Source organism: Strix aluco, chromosome 2, assembly GCF_031877795.1.
Source record: "Strix aluco isolate bStrAlu1 chromosome 2, bStrAlu1.hap1, whole genome shotgun sequence".
In the NCBI taxonomy this organism is placed as follows: Eukaryota; Metazoa; Chordata; class Aves; order Strigiformes; family Strigidae; genus Strix; species Strix aluco.
The window spans coordinates 4863425-4884649 of NC_133932.1; the positions used below are offsets into that span (position 1 = coordinate 4863425).

Below are 21225 nucleotides of genomic sequence, written 5' to 3' on the forward strand. Positions count from 1 at the left end.
CATATTTCTTTTTGGCATCTCAGGATGCAAAGCGTGGAGCGTTGTGGATCTATTACTGCGATTCTAAGGCAACAAAAATATTCTCGGTGCGGCAAAGAGCAGATAAGGAGACGGAGCGTCTCCCCTGGAGACCCCCGCCTGGGTCTAGCCGAGGTGCCGGCGATGCGCGCGTTTAACAAAAAAACAGCGGAAAGGACGAAGCGGCGGCAGCCCCGAGCCCGGCGGCGGCCCCGCGCCTGCCGACACCACCAAGATGGCGGCGCGGCGCGGCCGCCCCGCCCCCGCCGGCGCCCTGCCCTCCCTGGGCCGGCCGCGGCCGCCGGCCGCCGCGGTGGCTGCTGCCGCCGCCGCCGCTTGTCGCCCTGTGATGAGAGCATCAGCCCTCACTGCCACGTCTCCCGGGCAGCTGCGGCGGCAGCCGGCGGTGTGCAGGGCCGCGCCGGGGCGCCGAGGCCGGGCCCGCCCGCCTCTTCTTCCCTTCCCCACAGGGCGGTCGCGGCTGCCCGCCCCTGCTCCCGCTCCGGGCGGCGCCGAGGTGGGTCTGCCCGGCGGCAGGAGGGACGCTCCGCGGGGCACCCGCCGCCGCAGCCTCGTCCCCCGCCGGCGGTCCGGGGGCGGGGGGGCTGCGGGGGTCGGGGCTCGCCGCCGCCGGGCCGCTGCCGCCGGAAGGGACCCCCGCTGCCGGCTGATGTCCGAGCCGCGCCGCCGCCCGCGCTTGGATGTGTGAGTACCGGCCCCACCGCTCCCCCGGGGCAGCCCGAGCGGGCGGTGCGGGACCCTGCCGCCGGGGGTGCGGGACCCTGCCCCCGAGGGTGCGGGGCCGCCTCCCGCCCGCTTGAAACTTCGTGTGGTGGGAGCGGGGCGATGGGGGGGGGGGCGGGCGCTGGCTCTTGCGGGCTTTGTGCCGTCCCGCCGGTAAGTCACGGCACCCGGTCCCGGGTTTCTGGTTTTAGACGTGTCCCGGGTTTCTGGTTTTAGACGTTTCCCGGTGTGTCTGGCTTAAAGCGCGTCGCGGAGAGGCGGGTGGTCGGTGGTAGGAGGGCTGGGGGTTAGGCGCGAGTGGAGGCGGGCAGGGGGTCACGGGGAGGTTTGCTTTGGGCTTGTAAAACGCTGTGCCTACGTCGTCAGCCCTCCGAAGGAGGTAGGAGAGGGCACCCTCCTCTGGAAGATGGAGAACTGAGGCAATCCCCCGTAAGCCGAGGCAAAGCTAACCCGCCACAAGGTACCGTTTCCAGAGTCGATGTGGGTGCACGTCTCTATGGCTGGGGTTTTTTTGTACCACTATCAATCATCCTCTGTTATGTAGGACAGCAGTTAGGCCGATGGTTTTCCTTATTACGTGAGGTAGCCCTTTCACTGCTCCAGCATTGTTTTAACCTGTGAAGGTGTAGTGGAAACAGGCAGCTTTGTTTGTGATTTATGATTGCTCTCGTGCGTGCTTTTCCGTTATCAATAACAGGCCCCTCATATCACTGGTACCTGTTACGACTGTAAGTGAAGGAATGAGGTGTCTGTACTACAAAGCAGTGAGTTCTAAAGTTTTCAGAGACGAGGCATCCCTTCTGCAACCACCTCAGGTCTGTTAACTCACTGTGATCAGAAGGGATTTTCTGGCAGAGGGATATGGTAGGATGGGGATGGAACAGCTCAGCTCCGGTTTCACAGGATGCTGAGAGCAGAGCAGGACACCCACCCTTTAACCCGCAGTCTGCTCCTTTGCTCACCTCCTGGCACTCCTGTTGTTGGAGCGGCTTTGTTTCTGACGCTCATTTCTCCTTCCAGCTGCTCCTCTGGAGCTCCAGCTCCTTCAGCCAAGGCGCTTGGTGTCGCGATCAGATGATGCTCTGCTGGTAAAACCCGGGCCCGCTGGAGCCAAAGGGGTAGCCAGGTGATGCTGACCTCTCTGGGAGTTGTGCTGAAACCTCACCCGCTCCTTCTTGTTCCGTATCAGACTGGAAGTTCTTCAGGTGTATGTGCAGCCACTCCTCATTTCCATTCTTGAGCATCTTTGCCTCAGGTTTTGCAGTGCAAACCAGCATGTAGAGTGGGGATGCTGTCCAGGTCTATTTGGAATGACAGAGGAGCTCAGGTACTACTACTGACACCGCTGTGTCCAGCGTGATGTGTGCTCCTGACCTCGAGACCATAGAACACCTGTGTGCCTCCTGTACAGCTCATTCCTGGCTGTCTCTTTGCAGACCTAGTCACTTGCAGGCATTTGAGACCTGATTTTCAGAAGGTCTGGGTGTCCACACCCCTACTGGTAGAGGTGTCTATATTGCCTCAACCTGAGTATTCAAAATCATTGATAATTTAGAAAAAGCAGGCCTTTTATTTTTATTTTTTACTTTTCTTTTTTACAGTCTTTCTGACTGTAAAATGGGAATAAAACATTTTGCTTCCTACTTTTGCAGAGTATGTTTCTATCTGCTTGTAAGAAGACAAACTCTTAAAAACTTCTTGCAGTGTACAGGTTAGCACCTTGCTGAATTCTTCTTTTTACAGGGACACTAATGGCATCTTGTAGCTAAGGAAATAAAGCTATTCTCATCTTAGCGGCCTGCCTATATTAGCAATATTTGTGCTGATGTAACATCGCCAATATAATTATACTGTTATGTATTACTCAGACAGGCCTAATCACTCTTTTGTCTATGCTTTCTTCAGACACTGCTTTTTGGCCTGGAATTTTAGAGAGAATAGGATTGTGTATGTAATGTTTGAGGGGGGAAAAAACCCACACCTTTCTGCTGGTTTTGGAATTGAGCACCACTGAACACTCATCTTTCTTCAAAAGGGTCTGTAGTGCAAATTGACTTGGGCAACTCAAGTCTAGATGTCATAAAACTAACTTTTTTTTTCTTCTACAGGCATCAAATCTGGATGTTTGAGAATACAAGAGTGTATATGCTAGAAAAGTTTAAGATGGCTTCCAATTTCCGTGAGCGTTCAGTTCGGAAGCCAGTCGGGCCACTCAGTATAGCTCTGGAGAGTTACAGCTCCTAAAGATGGATATGGTTCAAAGCAACAAGATAGTACTGATTCTGAGACCGTCCTCCTCCTCAGTGTCAGTGCTTTCCCTGTTCCTCGGTATCATGAAATCCTGGAAAAAAGTTTCCTTCTGGCAGTTACAAGCATGGTGTTCAGTTTTAGTTGACAGATGTGAACTCGAGTTGGATTCTTACTCTGGATTGAAAGAAGAGGTATTTTGTAAACACAGAAGATGTATGTGCTTTTTAGCACACACATTTTGGTGAAAATCAGTTAGAGATTTGACTGAATTTGTTTACTATTAGAACGTTTGGACTTAAAAATATTACCGATTTCCAACCATTCTTTTGTTTGTCCGTTGTGAAAGTTTACATCCTGGCATGTTTATGGATTGAGAGATACAGAGGAGGGTTGGATTTGGCTTGTAGAATCTACTTAAATGCTTGGGATCTTTTGACTTTAGTATTACTTGATCTGTTGTACTTAACTGTGCACTATGATATTCTGTTAGAAGCGTTTGCCATTTTGAGGCCCAATTTTTGTTCTCCTTGCATTGCACAGTTGGAGGGCTGATACGGTGTCATGATGGCACTGCAGTGCTAGCTTATGCACAAAAAACTGTAAAGAAGATACAATATTATGACAGCTGACCTTCCTCTTCTTTTGGTGATCCCTTCCCTCTGCCCCTTAATCTACTCTCTGACTGCAGAGTTTGGCCTGTCACGTCATGGATGGTGCCATGAAGTTAGCTCTCTCCTCTTTGTTCACCTAACCACAGCCAGTCTCTTGTGCTGATGGAAACTTTAGTCCATTTATTTCTAACAGTACCACAATTAGATAAGTGGTACAGCTTTCAGCAGGTGGATTTTTAAAATCAGAGCAGCTGATCTCTAGTAGCTGTGTGACTTGGGCAAATAGTTCATGAGCTATCAGAAACTTGCCTGAAAGACTTCCTGTCATTCTTTGTGGGGTGTAGTCATTGGAGAGTAATTTCCAACCTTTTTTGACTTTTTGGGCTGAACATGTTGCAAGCGGAAAACGAGACTTCTGGTGGGAAGTGAGTATTATGCAAGCTAGTCGGAAAAGCTGTGCTAGCTAACGTGGTGCAGCAGCATTCATGTATGCTGGGGAGCTTGAAATGGTTGGTTTAAACCAAAATTATCAGTAGATGTGGCCCAGAAATACTTATAAGAGAGCGTGTATGCAGATTCAGACAGCTAAACTAGTCTTGGTATAATTAATTATACCAGGGATTAACGTATCCTATTACATTTTCCTGATGATCTACGTTAGTTGCTCTGTAAATGCTCGTACAAGGTTCTGAGCGCTGCCTACCGGAGTAATGCAAGTTGAATTTGAAGACCTTTACTGTTTTGCGAGGAACTTGTGTAGCTGTTATTTAAGAGGCAAGTAGAGGGCAGTGGTATTCTCATACGTGGTTTATATTTTAATGCAAAGTTATGATTTAGGCAAGTTATGATTTATTTCGAATTCCCTGCAGTAATTTTGCTTTTCCACGGTGTCAGGGATCTGCAGATTGTTGTTGCACTGACGCTTCCCGATATGAATCCCAGTGTGATGGCTTGGGGTAAGGCTCAAGGAAGTGTTTCTTCCTTGTGTTTTACTCCATGCCTTTAAGCTCATTGCTACAGATGGCAGATGCCTGCCTTATTTTTAGCTATGTGAGGACAAAATAGAAAAATCCTAGTGACTCCCTGTGATTTGTCATCATGGCTGATCTCCATTAAATTAAACATAGGGATTGGCAGAGGAGCAAAAACAGCAGGAAAGCTGCTTCTGTTTGTTTTAAAAAAAGCTTGTCTAAAGCACTAAAATAATATTGTAAAAAGTATTCGCTACTACGTGCAGAGACCCCTGGGAGGAGAAATACTTGCTGAACAGTTTATCCTGTTTGGGATAAGGAAATTGAGGTCTAAATCACTAAAACAACTTCCTTGGAAGTCAGTTGAAGAGAAGAGATTAAAAGCAAAGAGTCCTGTACTTGGGCCATTAGACCATGTGTATGTATTCAGGATTTGGAGGGGAATGCGTATTTTTGTGGCTTGCTTGGCTGAAAATTTTAAGATGGGCTTTTAAGGCAAGAGCATTTTTTTTTTTTTCCTCCTCTCCTCCCCCCACATGCAGTGATCTGTTTTGCTGCGCATTTGTCCTAATAAGTTGGAAAAGAAAATTTCAGTGGCCATAGCCAAAATTACCTCTCCTTTCCCAGTCGCTGTGCGTTGCGTGGTGTAACGGAGGGCGATCGGTGGCTGTGTTTTAGTAGTGTCTCTTTAGTGAAGAGCTTTGGTGCAAGGTGGACTTAGGAGTGCATGTCGATAAATTGTATTAACGGCCAGCTTTGATGGCTTTGCCTGTGTTGTGTTTGCTAATACCTCATCCTTGTGATTTAGCATTACTTCCCAACCAGCATCCTTTCCTAAAATGAACTTTTGTTTCTATCTGTAACAGGTACATGGAGTTGGAGCTTAAAACTTTTGTGGTGTTACATATCCAAATCCTGTTTTGGGTCTGAAGCTGAAACTCTCCTGAGCTTTCAGATGACAGTGCGGGTTGTCTTTGAGAACTATATGTCTAGCTCAGTAATTCCTGCCAGCTCTTTAGTTTGAGCCTCTCTCTCGGGATGAGGCTGGACTTGCTATCCCTTTCCCCACACGGTTTTGAAGCATGGGAACTGTAGGACCAAAATAGATCATGACCCAACTGGTCAGGCCTGCATTTCCCTCTGCTGCTGGAAAAGCTCTACTTTGCAATTCTGTCTTGTTCTCACACAAGAACAAGCCAATCTTTCGTTATTCACAGATCCAGTATTTGGCTGTGAGTGTTGATGTATACATCAGAAACAGCCAAAGAAAATGTTAATGTCTTCCTAACTGTGCAATACTGTTGTCTTGGTGAGGAGTGTATTATCAGCCATGTGTAGCTGCTGAGCCCCAAGGATCTTGCGTTTGTGGGGTTGTGTTTTTTTTTTTTCACTTTTTTCGGAACGTAATTTCACTTGTCTTCATTCATAAAATTATTATAGTCATTCATTAAAATCTTACTAAGCTGATTGCTGTGACCTCCTGCAGCAGTTAGTTGCACAAGGTAATTATATGGTTATGAGGTATTATTTTATTACTCCAGGAATCGCGGCTTTGTTCTTGTACTCGCCAGAGTTTCATTATGAGCGCTTAGTGTGCGTATCTTCTTTCCTCCAGTTCACAAAGACTTGAACTCATCTGTATTCTGAAGAGGACCGTATCTTCTGCATACCTCTGGAAATCTCTTCCTCGCATCCTCTGAAGTAAGGTCTTTGAGGGGATTTTTAAGGAATGTGTAGGGTTTGGTTTGGAAATTCCTTCTCCATTTTAAAACATTGCTTTCTCAATTCCTTGGATAATTTTCTTGGTCTAGAGTATTAAGAACTTAAATCTATGTCCCATCCTTAAAGAGCACATCTGCAAAATGAGCTGGACTGAGCTTACTGCACTCTTACCTGGAGAGGCTTTTCCTGGAAAACTTTCCTTTCCTGTTCCTATTTGTGTTGATTGGTATTTGAAGTACTGTGGCAGCTATAAATAGCAAGCGCTGCCTTCACCTTGTCTTTAGATAGGACTTTTCCCCACATATCTGTCTGTTTAGCTCTAGCCTTCGTCACTGAAGATGCCTGAAATGAGTCATACAGTATATACGCCATGTGTGAAATCTTGCCTTTTTCTTTCTACTTTCACCCTTCGGTTTTGACATGTGTGTAGAGGCATGATAGATGGAGCCTCTTTGGCCAGGCTTGTGCTGTATCAGAAGAGCTGACACTGACTTGGTCTTTCTAGGTTGGTTTTGTTATTACAGAGGAGGTTCTTGGTTCTTAGTCACTGAGCAAAAATTAGTCTTGCTGGTGCATGACGGTGGTGATTCACCGCCTGGCTCTCATCCTCCTCGCCCGACCCTGGGCTGCACTTCAGGGGGGGCTTCTGTCTCTCTCTGCACCGAATCTCCTTCTTAATCCATCGCTCCTTACATCGTGAGGAGGACGTGGAAAATGTGCTGACTTGAGACCTCCCTCCTAACCGGTTTTGCCTCCCAGCTCGGTGCCGGGGCCAAGCTCTGGGCCAGGTGGCGGGTGTGTGCCTTGGGAGCCAGCCCCGGTTGAAAGGTTGTGTTGACTTAGCGCCGGGGGAGCTCTGCACAAGCCAAATATTTAGCTTTCCATCTGATAACCTGTCTGTTGTTTCCTCCCTCGCAACAACCAAATGCTTTTTTATTCCCAAACCAGGTTAGGGCTTCCACAGACATTTTGCACCTTCTTGGCTTTTGGCGTGGCAGATGGGAGGGTGCTGACAAGGTGGCCTCGTGACTGAGGCACGGGTGCAGCCATTGCGCTTCCTAGGCTTTTTTTTTTTTTTTTTTCCCCCTCATTATGTTGGTTGAATCGGTTACCAGCTTTGTGTCTCAGTTTTTCCATCTGTCAAAATGTTTTTATTTAAATAAATAAATAAAAATCTCCCACTAAAAGGAAGTAAATATAAGCCATAGTAACTAGGACTCACAGCAGTTCAAAAGAAAACTTGATTCGCTGCATTTGCAAAGGCATTAGGATTGCTGGACAAGTGCAAGTTTGGGATTAGGTTGACCAGCTACAGCAACTTGAAGCGAGGATGTTAGTAACCAAGAGATGTTTTTGTGTTGCTTCTTTCAATTTCGGAGATGGATGGGGGTGAGAGGGAGGAAGAGAAGGAGCTGTTTGTCTGCCAGCTGAAAATCATGGCTGTTACTGTATATATTTAATCCCAAAGGTTAGAGAATCCTAACCTGTTTTCCTTCTCCCATCCTTCCAGAAGTGGTTTCACCAGGGGCTAGTAACTGTCTTTTGCAGCCTTGCAAACAAGGTTTTATGGATAAACCACCATCTGGGACACAGTTATTGTCACCTCTGGGGTGACAACAGAAGCTGTACAGGTGCTGGCTGTGCTGTTCAGTGGCAGCCCTGGGGACAGCCTTTCCCTCAGGCCAGGGTGAACTGTCCAGGCCTTAAATGGTCCCCTGTCTTTGCGATCTGGGAGCTCGGAGCTTATCCAGGCAGCCCAGTTCCAGGATATATGTTCCTTTTTGAAGGAAAATGACCTAAAAGCCAGTGCTCCTGACAGCAGGGGGACAGGCAGCTGCTGCAGCTGGGGGAGGAATTGCCAGATACCTGGCTGCAGGAGCGCTCTGAACTTTCCCTGCGCCATTCCCAGTTCCTGAAAGCATGAATTTATCCTTTTGTTCCCACACTTAATGCTAGCTGTGGTTCAGGGTATTACCGCTAGCACCTGGAGGGGCTGGAAACTTCGATGGTGTTTTGTCAGCGCTGGTAGTTCCCCGTGCTTCGTGTCAGTGCTCTGCAGCCGTGTCACGGGGGTGGCCTGCCACGCTGCCCTGCGAGGGAGCACAGCACAGGGGGCAGGTGTGTTTCCATACCTCTGTAGCCATAAAGCATGGGCACCCCAAATGGAAAGTCTTGCTAGCAACCCAGGCAATGCTGGGAGTTTCTGTGTGGCTGAGAAGGAGGAGGTGTGCAGAGCTCCCTCGCTAACAGTCACAGAGGTGTTGCTTCACCCCAAAATGTCACGTGCTTACTTGGCAGGAAGAAGGCTGCTTTGATCAAGATGGAAAATTTCTGTGAGACACCTGTGGTCTTCTCAGGCCATGGTGCTTCAAGTGAGGATGGCCACATTTTCCTTTCTACTCTTGAGAGTATCTGGCTGTAGGACTTGTGGAGCCAAGGAGAGCCTCCTGAATGTTTTCCAGGCTCTGAGAGTTCTCACGCCTTGGTGCAGCAAGCTTCCCGAGAAGATTGGAGGCTCAGAGTTTCTCCAATTAAAAAATGTTCACGCCATCAAAATAACTGGTTGAGCATTGTAGCGTTTCCAGCAAAGAGATGGGGAACCAGGCAGACTTTTCATTCTGATGAGTCACTGACTCTCTCTGATTTGCCTCCTGTAAGAGCTGTTTGGGCAGCTGCTGATGCAGGAACATGATTCTGAGTGATGGTCCCTGGGGAGCAGGACAGGGCTGCGCACGCTGCTTCACCTCTGAGCCGGTGGATCATTCGTCTGCCTCGCTCTTTATCAGTAAAGCCTTGCTCACAGCTGTGGTTCTTGCCTGCCTTGATCCTGCCTCATTAGGATAGCTGGGGAGTGGTGTTGGTGCAGAGAAACAAAATGCCCAAGTGCTTTCTGTAGTCCCAAAAGTGTGAATTTGAAATTGGAGGACCTGATGCCTTACATTCCTGGGTTGTCTTATACCTGTGTCACAGCTGAAGGTTTTGTCTCTGTCCAAAAGAAAGAGCGTGGTCCCTCTCTAGGACCCAAGAGCTGTCTGTACCCATATCCGTTCGCTGTGCGTGGGCAGGACCACTGTTCACTGTTCTAGCGGCTCCCCAGATCCTTCTTGTGTGTTTTTATGATGCCCACGTCTGCCTGAGAGAGGAGATCCTGGAAGGCAGGCAGTTTCTGTTCTGGGGATGTTGAGGTTGGAGGGACTGCAAGTGTGTGACTTATTGTTGAGGGAAATATAGGTGAACTGGGAAGAACGACGTGGAATCACATTAATGGACTAAAGAGTCTTGTCAGGAAAAGCTTTTTTTCTTCCATTCCTCACCTTTTGTGCCTGTGACTCTATATAAAATAAGATCATTGATGGGGTGGGGCTCTGCAAACAGAAGGGAGCCTGGTAGACTCCCAGCGAGCTCTGCGAGCTCTTTATTAATAATTAATATGACTTGGATGCACACAGGAATCTTATCTGTTGGAGTAAAGGGTCATGGACGCTTTTTTTTTTTTTTCCTTTTAGCATATTTTTCACAGTAGAGTCATGCCTTTGTTTATTAATTGAAAACTATGAAAAGGCTTTTTGCCATGTCTCTCCTCAAAAAGGAGGGCTGTTGATTGGTTCAAGGCCAAAAAAAGCAGACTTAGAGTCAAACTGATCTGTAATCTCACTGCTGTGTTTAACTTTTATCTGGGGAGCTTCAGTTTTGTGTGGCTAGGTTTACAAAACAAAAGCAAACAAAAAAAGAATGGTTCTTAGGCAGATTTTGCTCTAACAGATACCAGCCTAATTTGATCAGACTCCAGTGAAGGAAAGTTATTTAACACTTGGCTTGAGGAACTACCCAGTCTATATGTTCATGGATCACTGTGAAAGGGCTTATTCAAGTGCGTTTAAAATATGGCCCACAGACATTAAGGAGGGCTCCTTTCCACAGGCATTCTTTTTACTGGTAGAAACCTGCATTTTACTCGCTTGCAAAACCAGAGGGTGGAAGTGCAATTACTCGGTGTCCAAGTGTCTACGTTGGCAAGCATGTGAAGCATACTAATGGGATATTACTAATGAGAGCTGTTAAATTATTTACATGAATTACTGAATGTGGCATAAAATACCTTCCACTGTTAATAACACTAATTAGACCACCAACGTATCATAAATATCCTGTAGGTTGAATCAGACGAATTGTTTTAGCTTCCACAGTCCCTGTAATAGTTTGTCTTGAAAAGGCTTTCCAAGTTGCTCTTTTTAGAGCTTTTTCTCATGTTTTTTCTTCACCTTTGCTGTTTATGTAAAGTGTCTGGATGCCCTAAGTGAATTCCACATTGTCTGTTACTGCCCCTGCTCATCTTGTGCACGCAGGAGAATTTTCTTCTGTTTATATTTAATTCCTGAAATATAAAAATTCCCAAATAAAACTATAGAACATCCTAGAGAAGGTTCTCTGAAATCTTTAGTGTCTTGACTAGAAAGGTAACGAAGGCTTTAATTCTCTGCTGTTTTGTCACTGGAATTATAATGAGAGTTTTGAAGTCTGCCAAAACACTTTATTTTCCTCCAAACTGAAATTTTCCAATGTTTGCTCTCTCCTTTCATGCAATTTCACAACTTTTCTTTTTTTTTTTTTCTTTTTTTCCGCCCTCTCCAGGATCTCTGGTTTAATTTTTGTTTTGCAAGTGACCTTCATGTGGGTATGTGGAAAGTATTAGTCTTTTGAAACATCTTGACTTTTGTTGAAATTTTGAGAATTGGTTATTGGAATAGAGATGAAGGATGGGAAATTTTAATGCAAAGGATGATTCTTTGAGGGAGTTTTTTAGACTAGTTCTCCTGCACACTGTGCTCATGGTTACAGTGGTGTGAGTCATTGAGCAAACTTCCTGGCATTTCTGCCAGCTGTGATTTCTCAGGATTTTAAAGGAGGTGATAACTGAATTTATAAATAGACGATAGGTTCCATCTGTAAATTTCTAAGCTAGATCCAGAGTTTTCCAGAAGGCGTTGGTGCTTTTTTGGACCCTGGGTTGTTTCTGGCTATGATATTTTGCCAAGAGGGCAGCTGATTAGTCTCCAGACAGGGTCCTTGTAGTGAGATGCTCGCTCAGGGTCTTGATTCTGTACAGCACGTGCGCTTGGAATGACTTCCAGATTTGCACCCCAGTTCAACCCCTCACTCTCTGAGGTCTGCTAGCCATCAGAAACTTACCTGACTGCTGAAATCCTTGCAGTGTCATGTGGGAGACCAACAAAATAAAAGCAAAATCGTATGGGAAGTGATAAAGTCTGTGCCAGACTTTGTTACTGATATTCTGAGTTGCCCAGCCTCTCTCATACTAGTTCATTTTAAGGAACCGATTGATTTAAATGTGTAATTTAAATAAATATTTACAGACTTTTTAATTTTTTTTTGAGGGCTGGGATATGTGATTACCTATACGTGCATTTGAAATACTTGCATACATGTGTGTTTTGCTGTGCTACTCTGATAACTAGAACCACTTTTAAATGGTGGTTCTAGTTATCTAATTCATCACAATGGGTTCCTCCCATTGTGTCAGTCAAGCTTTCTTGGCACAGAAGGGAGCTGAACCATGCAATTACCTTCATGGAGACCAGTCTGTCTGTTCAGAGCTGTGGCAGAAGGGGTCCAAATTACCTACTGGCATCAGAGCCTGTCAGCTGATGTGTTGGGAGGTTAAAAAGACCTGCGAAGCTGTAATAGCTCCTTGCATCAGAACAGGGAGAGGGCTCTTCCCAGGCTTGCTGTTGAAACGAGGCACGTGGTTGTGTGGTCTCCAGCCCTAGAAATGCTCGGTGGAGCTTTCCAGCCAACAGGAAGTGCTAGCAGTCGCTGATGGCTAATTTAAGCAGCCGCAAAGACACAGTGTCAGTGGCGTCCGTTCTGTGTATTCAAGCAGACGCTGATCTGGTGCTGTTGAGACAGCACAGTGTTTTGGGGTGGTGATGGGTGTCCCACAGGGCTCTGAGTGTATGAGTGTGGCTTCCTTTTGCATGAACTCGCTTGGCTGGGGTGTGAGCTAGGTGACCAGCAGTTTGCAGCGTAAGTGATGTTTTTGCCTCCTTTGCAGACCTGGGAAGGCTTCGGGACCATTGTCTGGGTCTCAGGGCACAGCCTGCTGGAGGCACTGGAAGTGGATTGGTTCCTGGTCATGCCCGGTGGAAGGAGGGGACCCAGCCGGCAGCAGCTAAGCCGTTCAGCTTTGCCTTCTCTCCAGACGCTGGTTGGTGGGAGCTGCGGGAACGGTACTGGTTTGAGAAACAGGTGAGGACAAATGTGGGATGGTTGAGATGCCTATAGTTAAGATGGTGCTAAAAGCTAGGAGCCTTCTCCACGCTGAACTCTGCGTGGGAATGCAGCTTCGTGTTTGTTAACTGGGAGACAGGGACCTTGAGCCCACTGCTGTGGCACTAGGAGAGGGAATGTGCCCTGCATGACAAACCTCTTCCAGCTTCTCTTCCCAGCTCTGCTGTGGCACATGCTTCCCTCTGTGGCCCCTCTCTTAACTTCATGCATTAAAATCAGCCCTGTGGGGAGGATTGTGGAAGTGGTCTCGGCCACCCTTCACTGCTCACCATAGTCACAATGGCCAGGGGTGGAAGTCACACCGCGCTCAGTTTGTCTTTCCCTGCAGCAGTTCCGAGAGCAGTGAGTCCTAGCAGATGATGAGTCCTTGTCTCTCTTGCTCGCTTGCCTGCAATGCCACAGGGAGTTAAGTGTGACATGTGAGAGCTCAGCTGTGAGTCCCCCTCCTACATGATAGAAAGGCACTGTTTTAGCCCTGCTGGCTGCAGATGAAACTAATTCTTACCACTGGCAAAGCCCATCTCCATTTTCTGGGGAAGTTGGGGGCTGAAAAAGGAACACATGGTGACATTTAGATCTCCACATTTGGCATAAAGACTAAAAGGGCCCAGCGCTGCTTCCTTCCATACAGAAGTTAGCAGACTAGAGAAGCTGTCTGCTGCATGTTGAGGCCCTGATCTACTTGGTATGGGTTCATCCTTACAGAGTAGAGACACCCGAGCCATTTAGCTTTGGCCTTTAAAGACTTCTCTGGCTGGGATGGATGGCAGTCTTAGATGAGGAACTGTTGAGACCATGGAGTCAGTGCCCCAAGGTCCTGGGGGAGCATCACTTATCCTGGTATCAGTCAGACACAGCATATTTCATGTCTGAACTTCCTCCATCAGTTTAGTCTGCCAGAGCTTTTAGTTGTCCTAGTCTCCTCTGGAGGCTAAGAAAGAAGGAAGTGAGAGAATACTTGAGGGGTCAGCCTCTAGGAACTGTTCTATTTTTAGTTACCCTTCTTTTTAAGAGGAAGTGTGAGCAGAAAGATGATGGGCACTGCAATACTGGAGAAGGAGGCTGGGTTCTGCCGTAATGGCCTAGTGATGGGTGGAAGGAGCCAACATTAAGTCTGGCACAGAGCCCTCAATGATTTTCGCTTGGAGATGCTCCCTCACTCTGTACCTCTGTTCATCCATCTACAAGTTTACTGAAATATTGTTGGGCATGTCACAGCACCTCTGGCAGACCAATCTGCTGTCTAGAGAAAATGCTGGATAAGGGTTTTATCTGAGCCAAGAAGATGATGAAGCTAACCACCAGTCTTGTGCCAGAAATACAAATAGAAGACTTCTGCCATCTCTCCTCTAGCAATGCTCAGTCCCAAATTCACAACCTCAAGCACTCCCTAACCTGGAAAATGGTAGAGATGAGGTAGAATGTTTACAAGTGAGTAATATCTGTCTGCTTCAGGAATGGTAGCACCATCAGCCTCTCTGCACCTCCGATCACAGCGCTGATTACGCCAGAGCCTGTACGTCACTGCCGGATCCCTGAACTGCCGCTGGATGGGAGCCTTCTCTTTGAATTCCTGTTCTTCATCTACCTACTGGTAGCCCTCTTCATTCAGTACATCAACATCTACAAGACTGTCTGGTGGTACCCATACAATCACCCTGCGTCCTGCACCTCACTGGTGAGTTCCCCAGCAAATGCCATCACTCGTGTTTTTTCATTACACAGCTTCTTTTCATGCTTCTTCAGGCCAGGAATCACCAAGCATTTGACATTAAGGGAGTGAAGAGGAGTTCACATGCACCCACATCAGCCAGGGCCATGTCATCCCCCATTTTACAGGTGAAAAAATACATGGAAGGTGAGAGAGGTGTCAGCAGGACTCCTTCAGTGGAAATTTCTTGGAGAATCTTGCATGGCTTAGCTAGCCCCTAGGGTTTGAAATGGAGTTGAGAGTCCAGGAGCCAGCCTTCTCCTACTGCAGGTGCCCCTTCCCAGTGGAAGCAACAGAGCGTGAGAAAAGGGAGACGATGCAAGTTTTTATTAGGATCTCACAGCAGGTCAGCAGCAGAGGCGCTGGGGAGGGGGTCAGATCCTCAGCTTATGTAAACCTCCCAGCCTCCTTGGTTTCAGTCTTCTTCCTGGCCCAGTAAGCTGCACAGCCTGGCAGTGACCTGTCCCTGAGCTGGCAAACCTCTTCTGAGTGAAGCTAGCCTCTGAAGTGGTCCTTCAGTTTATATTGTGTTCTTGCTGCTTGGAAACATGAGGTGGTTCCTTGGGTAACTATACCGACAGGTGGTGCTGGTGTTCCAGTTATCAGGTTCAAGTTCAGCTACTCGATGCTGGGAACAGCTTTCTTTGAAGAAAAAAAGCATTCTGTTTTAGGCTCCCAACCTGAAAGGATTTAATGATCATTTGTTCGTTCCCATCGGAAGTCAAGCATTCTTTTTTATCCAAAATGTCCTTGAAGTCCCAAATAGCAGTATTCAGAGTCTGCTAACTGTTCTAGCCAGAACAAATTTGATGGCTTCGCTGAAAAATTGTGAGGGATCCAAGAGCTGTATCTAGCTTGATGCAGCCAGAGCCAACATTGAACTTCTAATACAGATCTGTGGCCCATGAAGATGACATTTCTCAGATCAACTTGATTACCAGGGTCACTACAGACCACTTCTGAGACCAAGAGCTAAAGTGAGCTGGTGGACTCACTCTGGACTCCATTTTGGCTGCCCTTGCTCTGGTTGCTCAGTGGCTTTTGCTGGAAGAACTTGCAAGCTGTTCTCTTTAGTAGGATCCTGGTCCTAGATGTGCCTTTGACCCCCAAAATACCTGCCTGAAGGGCGGGTTTGTTTTGTTTTCAGGCGAAATCTCTCCATGGGAAGGAACGTTTGTGTGGGGAAGATCTTGCTTCTGGAGACGTTCCTGTGTGACATGGTTATCCCTTCTCCCTCATCCCTAATAGAGAGATTTTGGGGAATGCTTACACGAGGTCCTAATGCACTCTCAGCAGCCAGCTTTCTAGTCCCACCCCAGATGGGTGGTTTCAGAGTTCCTTCCCCTGGTGAAGACCTTTTTTTTCTTTCCTCCTTCAGAATTTTCACCTCATTGACTACCACCTGGCGGCGTTCATCACAGTGATGCTGGCGCGGAGGCTGGTGTGGGCCCTCATCTCTGAGGTAACATTCCCAAATGTTCCCTCTCCTGCCAGTAGCACTGATTGTAGAGCACAACCATCCATGGCCTGAGGAAGTTCTGCAAGTTGCGTAGCTGGAGGGTTTCTTCCCCCAGAACAAGTCTGGGTGTGAAGGACTAAGATTTTTGGGGATGCCCTTCTGCCTTGGAAGTTTTCTCCTTGACGTCATTCATGCCCTGCAGTATTGGGTAGCTCTGCAGCTAGAAGGAGATGAAATGGTCCCACTTGCTGCCTTATCCCTGTAGGCACAATAGTGTACCTTGCTATCTTGTGTCAGAGAAGTGGCTGAGAGAATTGCAAGTCAAGTAGCAGAAAGGCAAATGGGGAGGTTGGGCAAGACTGGAATAATGAACAGGAGATGAGAGGGAAAGGTCAGGAGGAGGATGTCTGCGTACACTAAAGTGTAATAGTAGAACTGCTTGTCCAGTCCTGGTTACTCAGTAACTCAGACTGATCATGTCACCTCAGATTTTGAGACCCTCTCTGTGTTTGTGAGAGCAGAACCAGGCCAAATATATGTTTGAGAAAGGTCATTTTGAGGAAAATTGAAGTTCTGTCCACTAAAACTATTAATACAACTCCATACTAAGCAACTGAGCATTAAGTTTAAAAATAAATAAAATAAAGGAACAATTATGTCCTGTTGAGTAGGTGAATGGAGAAGATGGGATCTCTGAAGTTCTCTTTTCATCTCTGATTTCTGCCATTTTCATTTATGATCACATCCCCTGTAAAACTTCCCATAGACTGAAATTTCTGCATTGAAACCTTCCATGCAAGTTCTTACACATCACTTCTATTGGCTCTAACCCCTGAGAATCTTTCCATAGTTCAGTTGCCTTCTTCCCTCTGGAGACTGGAACAAGCTTTCTTGCTGTCCTTTTGAAGGTGGTGCCTCCTCACTAGAGTGCAGCCTGTACATCCAGTAGAGATGAGTGGTGGAAATTTAGTTTTGAGATTGCCAAGTTGCACCATCTTCTATTCCCTCAGCTGAGAACTGTGACATTCCAGTTCTTTAGGAAAATAAGTGCTGAGACCTGATCCTTCTAAAGGAAAGAGCAAGAGGAGATATGTTTCAGGCTATCCTGAACTATCATCAGAGCAATAAGGGACTTAAGCAACAATATTTTCTACTTTGCAGCTCTGAATTTTTTAAAAAAATTTTAGTCATGCACTACAATTTGTGCTTGTTTGAATCTTTAGGATTCTATCAATCATGAATAAAATCAAAGGTGTTCACCTTTGTAAGAGAGTCAGTCTCCTGCTTCTGGGAGGAAGAGGGCAGCCATCCATCCATGCCTCTGGGCACCCTTCTCCCTGCTCCTCCTCCACAGGCACCCCCTGTTCTAGCACTATTGTTAGAGGGCTGCTGAATGTTTCTCTTCCCTTTGCAGGCCTCTCAGGTGGGTGCGACATCGGTGATTCACTACATGGTGCGCCTGGTGCTGCTCACCCTCTGTGGATGGGTGCTCTGCTGGACTTTGGTCAACCTCTTCCGCAGCCATTCTGTTCTCAACCTTCTCTTCCTGGGCTACCCGTGAGTGACACCGCCTTGAACCTTCAGGATGGGGGGAGCATGGCTGCTTGGGGGTGGCAGGAGCCACCAGAGCAAGCAGAGCTGTTGGCTGTAATCTGTCTCCTCGTTTTTTTGATTAAAGGGGAAGTAGCAGTGGCCAGGGGATGATGTGAGGAGGTGGTGCTGAGCTGATGAAGTATATTGCCTCAGTATATTTGTATGAGGGGCCTTTACTGCGACTGAAGACTGAGCCATTGGGATCATTGGTTCCACAAATGGGATTTAAAGAAGCTTCTCTGCACAGTTAAAGCTGCAGCCTCTAGCCTTTTACAGAGGAGAAGGGTTGGCCACTAGCTTCTGGAGTGAGGGTTCCTATGTGGTGTCCCTCTCCAAAGGACCGATGTGTGTTGAGAAGGTGCCCCCTGCTTCCTGTTGGGATGGCTGTCACTTCATCCCTTTTTCTTTCTTTCCCCGCAGGTTTGGTGTCTACGTTCCTCTGTGCTGCTTCCACCAGGACAGCAGAGCACAGCCCCTTCCTGCGGACTGTGGTTACTTGGTACAGGACCAGATGGTGGATGATGGGTCTTCAGCTGTCAGCAGCCTGGTCAAACCCAAAGATTTCCTCTCGCTTCTCTGGGAGTCCCTGAGAGAACAGTTCAATAATCCTACGTCTATCCCCACCCACAGCTGCCCCCTCTCCCCAGATCTCATCCGCAATGAGGTGGAGTGCCTAAAAGCAGACTTCAACCGCAGGATCAAGGAAGTTCTCTTCAACTCTCTCTTCAGTGCCTACTACGTGGCGTTCCTGCCACTGTGTTTTGTGAAGGTAGCTCTTGTCGGGCTCTCTCTGTGCCCCTGCCCGCCGTCTCCTTCTGAATGTTGTGTGAATTGCTGCCAGGCCAGATTCCTGGTTAATTCCCCTTTTCTCTGTCTCCCCTTTGGCAGCCCGGATAGCGGAGCATGGCTGCATCCGGAGTGCACTAGTACTGCTCCTGGTTGGCGGATAGGTATTGCCATAAATGTGATGCACCTCTAGTCCCATCACCCCACTTACTAACTCCCCTTCTCCCACCCCCTGTCCTAGGCAGATGGATAGCTGTGTTCTTCCTAGAAAAGGGAAGCTGTTGTTACACTGTTGTCTCAGATCCAACATCCTGGCTTTCGAGAGCTTGGATCAGAGGCTTTGATGGTCAGCCTGTTAGAAAACAGCCAACTAGGATGCTTGGCAAGCTAAACCCAAGACCCTCTTGTCAATGTGGGGGTTGCATTTTTTTAATCTGTTGTTTTTTCTAACTTGGAACGAGCTCCAGTTGGTGTAATGAAACGGGCAGGGCTCCACAATCCATGTAGCAGTCTTGGTGCAACTGGTGCTCGTGGGGCAGTTCTGTGGCAAGCAAACCCCCTTGTTATCTGCTGCTGGAGGAGGAGATGCACCAGCTGCAGCATCATCCCCCTGCCCTTTCTCCTTCAGGTCAAGGAGAAGGGAGTCTTGAGTGTTTCCTAAGCTGTAACCCTCTGAAATCACCGGTCCAAAAGCGCATGCCTGTGATGTGTGGTGTGGGTCTGCTGGATGTACGCGCAGTACGTCCCTTGTCGTTCCTTCCTCTGTTTTGTGACAGTGGTGCCAAGTTCTTGTCTGCTCTCTTTGCAGAGCACCCAGTACTACGACATGCGCTGGTCCTGTGAGCACCTCATCATGGTGTGGATCAACGCCTTTGTCATGCTCACCACTCAGCTGCTGCCTCCCAAGTACTGTGACCTGCTCCACAGATCAGCTGCCCACCTCGGCAAGTGGCAGAAACTAGAACACGGTTCCTACAGCAATGCTCCGCAGCATATGTGAGTGTGGGGATGAGGAGGGGTTGGCGTGCCCAGCAAGGGGTGAGAAGACACTCTAGTAGATAAGCAGGTATCACAGTGCTTATCTACTGAGGATGCTTCTCCGTTCCCCACAGCGCCAGGGTCACAGATACAACTCTGCTGGTCTTTCTGTTCGCTAGAAATGGAATTGTCTGCTCTAGAGAGCTGTCTGAGATCCTCTAGTCAGTGCTAGTTCCTTCCCAAAAACAAATGCTGAGATTCTTCTTGGCCAACTGGAGAGGTCACTTGTGTAGGGGCAGGGGGTGGCCCCCTGCTGATGCAGTGCGTTCTCGCCCTGGGGGAGCCATTTGTTCAGGGCGAGTCCGTCGGGTGGGCTTGTTATCACCTCCCTGCCCTTTTCCAGTGAGAGCTAGGACATGTCCTCATGGCAGAGGCTTTGGTATCTTCCAAGGTGCAGTCCGTTCTGCAGTCCAGGGAGTTGGGAGCGCAGACGCTAACGCTCTGGCGTTCTTTCCCCACAGCTGGTCAGAAAACACAATATGGCCACAAGGGGTTCTGGTGCGACGGAGCCGATGCCTGTATAAAGCAGTTGGGCCTTACAACGTAGCAGTGCCTTCAGATGTGTCCCACGCCCGCTTTTACGCAAGTATCCTCTCGGTTGACGTGTTACAATTGTGGGAGGGAGGAGAGGCTCAAACCTAGCTGCAGCAGAGCAGACTGTGCACAACAGAGTTTGGTGCTGCACAACAGCCTGTTGCTGCTAGACAGAATACCTGTTTGCAGCAGAGGAGCTTTCCCACGGCAGTATTAGTGGTGGCTGGGCAAGATGGAAGCCACGGCTGCCTTGTCGGTGCTTCCTCAGCGTGGCGATGCAGCTCGCCAGTCAGGCAGTGGCAGATTAAGAGGGTTCTCGTTAACGTCTTCCAGGGAAATGGGGAAGTATGTCGGCTGGCCAAGACCTTATTTCACCTGTCCTCCCCTTCTCAAGCACAATGACACTTCTACATGCCGTGTTTCTTGTGCTGCTTTCCCCAGGTAGCAGCTGGCAGTGGTTAGAGTACAAACTTCTGCCCAACAGCACTATGTACATCCCCCTCCCCACTTTAACACTGCAACAAGTCATAGAAATCTGTCCTTTTTCACTGTTTTCCTGCAGTTCCTTTTTCACCGTCCGTTACGGCTGCTCAACCTGCTGATTCTCATCGAAGGCAGCGTGGTCTGCTACCAGCTCTACTCACTGCTGCGCTCAGAGAAGTGGAACCATACCCTCTCCATGGCCCTCATCCTTTTCTGCAATTACTATGTCTTATTTAAGCTCCTCCGGGACCGGATAGTATTAGGCAGGGCGTACTCCTACCCACTTAACAACTACGGACTCAAGGCACACTAGGCCGGCCAAATGTGTACCCCTTCTCTTTCCTTTCTCACAGGGCAGGGAGGGAACCTCAGAAAAAAAAAAAAATATTTTCGTACAGTTCTATTTTTTTTCTTGCGGCGTTTATAAATATTTAAAATATTTTATATTTTGTATACTATTGTTTTTGTGGGGCGGGAAGGGAACCAGTGGCAATTAAATGTCGCTTTATAAACAAGGTGTTATTTTATATATATAAAAAAATCAGTGTGTATATACCGTATATCTATACCCATACATATATCTATGTGAAGCAACAGGATTGTGTGTGTGGTCACTGTGTCTGCTTTGCTCACACAACTGCCTTGCTCTTGCATACTGTTAATTAGGAACTGGTTTGCTCTAGAACTTGGGTAAGCTAGCAGCCACGGGAAGAAAGGAAACACAGGGGCCTTTCACAAAGATGAGCAAAGTTTATCTTAGTAACCTCAGTACCAGGGAAGTCTTGCCTTGGAAATGTGCACTGGTGTGATACCGGTTTAGGGAAAGGGAGGAAGCAGTGTGTGGAAAGACAGACTGAGTTACTGACAGTCAGTAAAAGTTCTCAGTTCTTCTCAGCGTTAGCAGGATGGAAGTAGTATTTTTAAAAAATAACAAACTCTTTACTTCAGCTCCTATCTGTCTTTCTAGTAACTTAAGCTCCCTCACTCTACCCAGAG

General features: G+C 47.7%; 1 protein-coding gene across 4 annotated transcripts; it reads left to right on the forward strand.

Annotated features, from left to right (window-relative positions):
* The first annotated feature begins 413 nt into the window (after nt 1–413).
* On the forward strand, nt 414–20823 carry TMEM39A (transmembrane protein 39A). Of its 4 annotated transcripts, none has more exons than XM_074808605.1 (10): nt 612–723; nt 6210–6295; nt 12390–12583; nt 14081–14303; nt 15715–15798; nt 17210–17352; nt 17809–18157; nt 18983–19170; nt 19674–19794; nt 20309–20823. In XM_074808605.1, the coding sequence occupies exons 3-10, from the start codon at nt 12471–12473 to the stop codon at nt 20540–20542; spliced, it is 1455 nt and encodes a 484-aa protein (XP_074664706.1). In that variant the 5' UTR covers nt 612–723; nt 6210–6295; nt 12390–12470; the 3' UTR covers nt 20543–20823. The 4 variants fall into 4 exon arrangements, 3 of the variants coding, with proteins under 3 accessions (XP_074664711.1, XP_074664706.1, XP_074664698.1); XR_012621097.1 differs by lacking the exons at nt 6210–6295; nt 19674–19794; nt 20309–20823 and adding exons at nt 1783–1967; nt 2871–3203; nt 18277–18338 and having other exon boundaries at nt 658–723; nt 18983–19011; XM_074808610.1 differs by lacking the exon at nt 6210–6295 and having other exon boundaries at nt 414–723.
* The last annotated feature ends 402 nt before the right edge of the window (nt 20824–21225 follow it).

Coding starts and splice junctions, on each gene's coding strand:
- TMEM39A (XM_074808597.1), top strand. CDS start 12,369: ATGTTTTTGCCTCCTTTGCAGACCTGGGAAGGCTTCGGGACCATTGTC. Junction 12,584..14,080: donor GGTACTGGTTTGAGAAACAG/GTGAGGACAAAT, acceptor TGTCTGCTTCAG/GAATGGTAGCACCATCAGCC. Junction 14,304..15,714: donor CTGCGTCCTGCACCTCACTG/GTGAGTTCCCCA, acceptor TTCCTCCTTCAG/AATTTTCACCTCATTGACTA.